The sequence below is a fragment of the Athene cunicularia genome, assembly GCF_003259725.1.
Source record: "Athene cunicularia isolate RWA chromosome 22 unlocalized genomic scaffold, athCun1 chr22_part1, whole genome shotgun sequence".
NCBI lineage: Eukaryota > Metazoa > Chordata > Aves > Strigiformes > Strigidae > Athene > Athene cunicularia.
In genome coordinates, this window is record NW_020799128.1 from 4242466 (window position 1) to 4244418 (window position 1953).

A 1953-nucleotide genomic window follows, 5' to 3' on the forward strand; every position below is an offset into this window, starting at 1 on the left:
CCCCCCCAGCCACAAGCAGGGCCCGCGATCCCCCCACCCCCGGGAATACAGGCACGTCCCTCCCTGTGGCAGCAGAGCTGGCACCGAGCCCCGCGTCGAGCCCATGAACGCATACGAGCGCCGATCCCCCCACAGCCCAGCAATCCCCCCTCCCTGGGACAAAACTGCCCTGCTGAGGGCACAAGCCACCACTAAAGCCACCGCGGGACCCCAGAGCGCCCCCAGCACAGCCCCCAGCCCCCACTGCCCCAGCCCCACTCGGTGTCACTCACGGGTGACGTGCTGCCCGCTGAGGTAGACTGGCCCCGCTCCACACTGGAGCACGAAGGTGACGGGAGGGACCAGCTCCAGACCTTTGAGGCTGATCTGCAAAGAGTCAGAGCTCAGTGACCCCCGACCCCAGGCGGGGTGAAGCTCCCGCCCCATGGCCGCCCTCACCATGGGCAGCACGGAGCTGCGCAGCGCCGCGATGGGCACCGGCTTGTGCTCTCCGTAGGTGTTTTTCGAATCCACAGCCACCACGTGCAGCTCGTCCCTGGCGTCGGCCCCCAGGCAGATCTGCGGAGGCAAGCACAGACCCACGGCAAGGAGTCCGGCTGTCAGCTGGCCCCGCTGCTGGGGCACAAGCTCTCCGGCAAGCCCAGGTCTCACCGTTCTCAGCAGGACCAAGTGCTCCAAGAAGTCATCATCCTCCTTCACCACGCAGCTGCGGGCACCCATGGTCAGCTGGCAGCCTGCAGGGACACGGCCGGTCTCTGCATTTGCGCCCCCCCTGCCCAAGCCTCGGGCAAGCCGAAAGCAACAGGGAGGCTTCCCTGAGCACCCACACCACGGGAAAGTGGGAAACACCCCCCATGCACACCCACTGTGCCCCCAACCCGCAGGTCCCACCCAAGCAGCCCTGGGGGTGCAGCTCCATACCCCACAGCGCAGCCACAGGCCTCTCCTCCGACAGCAACCGGGAAGAGCTAGAGGAGATGCTCATCCTCCGCAGCGGGTCCAACGCCAGCAGCAGAAACCAGCTCCTGGGGAGCAAACACCAGAGAGAACAGCATTCAGCTGCTCTGGAGCAGAAACACAGGGAAGAAACGTGACTTTGGAGCCGTGGGAGCAAACTCCGGGGCCCCCAGAGCCGGGAGGCAGCACGCAGGCAGCGCACACCCCAGCGCTCGCTTTCTGCCGGCGGTGACAGCAGCAGGCACAGCCTCCCCCGGCAGGACAGCACTGCTGAGCGGAGAATAAAAACGGTCAGCTGCTTGGGCAGTCCCAGGGAAAGGAAAAGCCAGGTAAATGCCTTTACAGGCAAAACCAGCTCCGAGGGGAGCAGCCTCCCCGCAGCAGAGGCGGCTCGAGGCAGTCGCTGCACCCTCCCAGCTCAGCGCAGTGTGGCAAACGCCTCCAAGGAGTGTCCTACAGAGAGAGCACTCGGGGGCCTCCCAACACCACACAAACCCCAAGGACCAGCTTAATCCAGCGGCACAACCCAGCCTGGGGACTAGGGTATCAGAGGGAGCTGCCTCCCACCCCTCAGAACAACCCCAGGGAACACGAACAACCCCAGGGAACACAAACCCCCCCAGCCAGGGAGAGCAACACCCAGACAGCAAAAGGCACCAGCCCCCAGCCCCGGCTGCTGATAAAGCCAAGGGGACCCTGCGGGGGGTGCAGCTTGGGAACCTAGCACAGGTGCTTTGGGGGGCCAGGTGGCACCAATGCACTCACCATCACCCCCCAGGAGGGCAGAAGCAGCTCCACCTGAGCAAACTTTATCAGAGAATCCCAGGTTGGGAGGGACCTCAGGGATCATCTGGTCCAACCCTTCCTGGCAAAAGCCCCTCTAGACAAGCTGGCCCAGCACCTGGACTGGACACAAGGACGTGCAGAGACCCAGGGCCCCCCATGCCCTGGGACAGCCCCCCCTTCACCCCCTGCCTGGGGGTTAGGAAATTGCTC

General features: G+C 65.0%; 1 protein-coding gene across 1 annotated transcript in view; it reads right to left on the bottom strand.

Moving 5' to 3' along the window:
- The window catches only part of LOC113488049 (nucleoplasmin-like), a 1206-nt gene extending 221 nt beyond the window's left edge, over nt 1–985 (bottom strand). Inside the window, exons 1-4 of the mRNA XM_026863028.1 lie at nt 922–985; nt 652–734; nt 439–558; nt 273–366 (exon numbers count right to left, since the gene is read on the bottom strand). Of these exons, the coding sequence (XP_026718829.1) occupies nt 273–366; nt 439–558; nt 652–734; nt 922–985 (361 nt within the window). The remainder of the gene's footprint in view (nt 1–272; nt 367–438; nt 559–651; nt 735–921) is intronic.
- Between the last annotated feature and the right edge of the window lie 968 nt (nt 986–1953).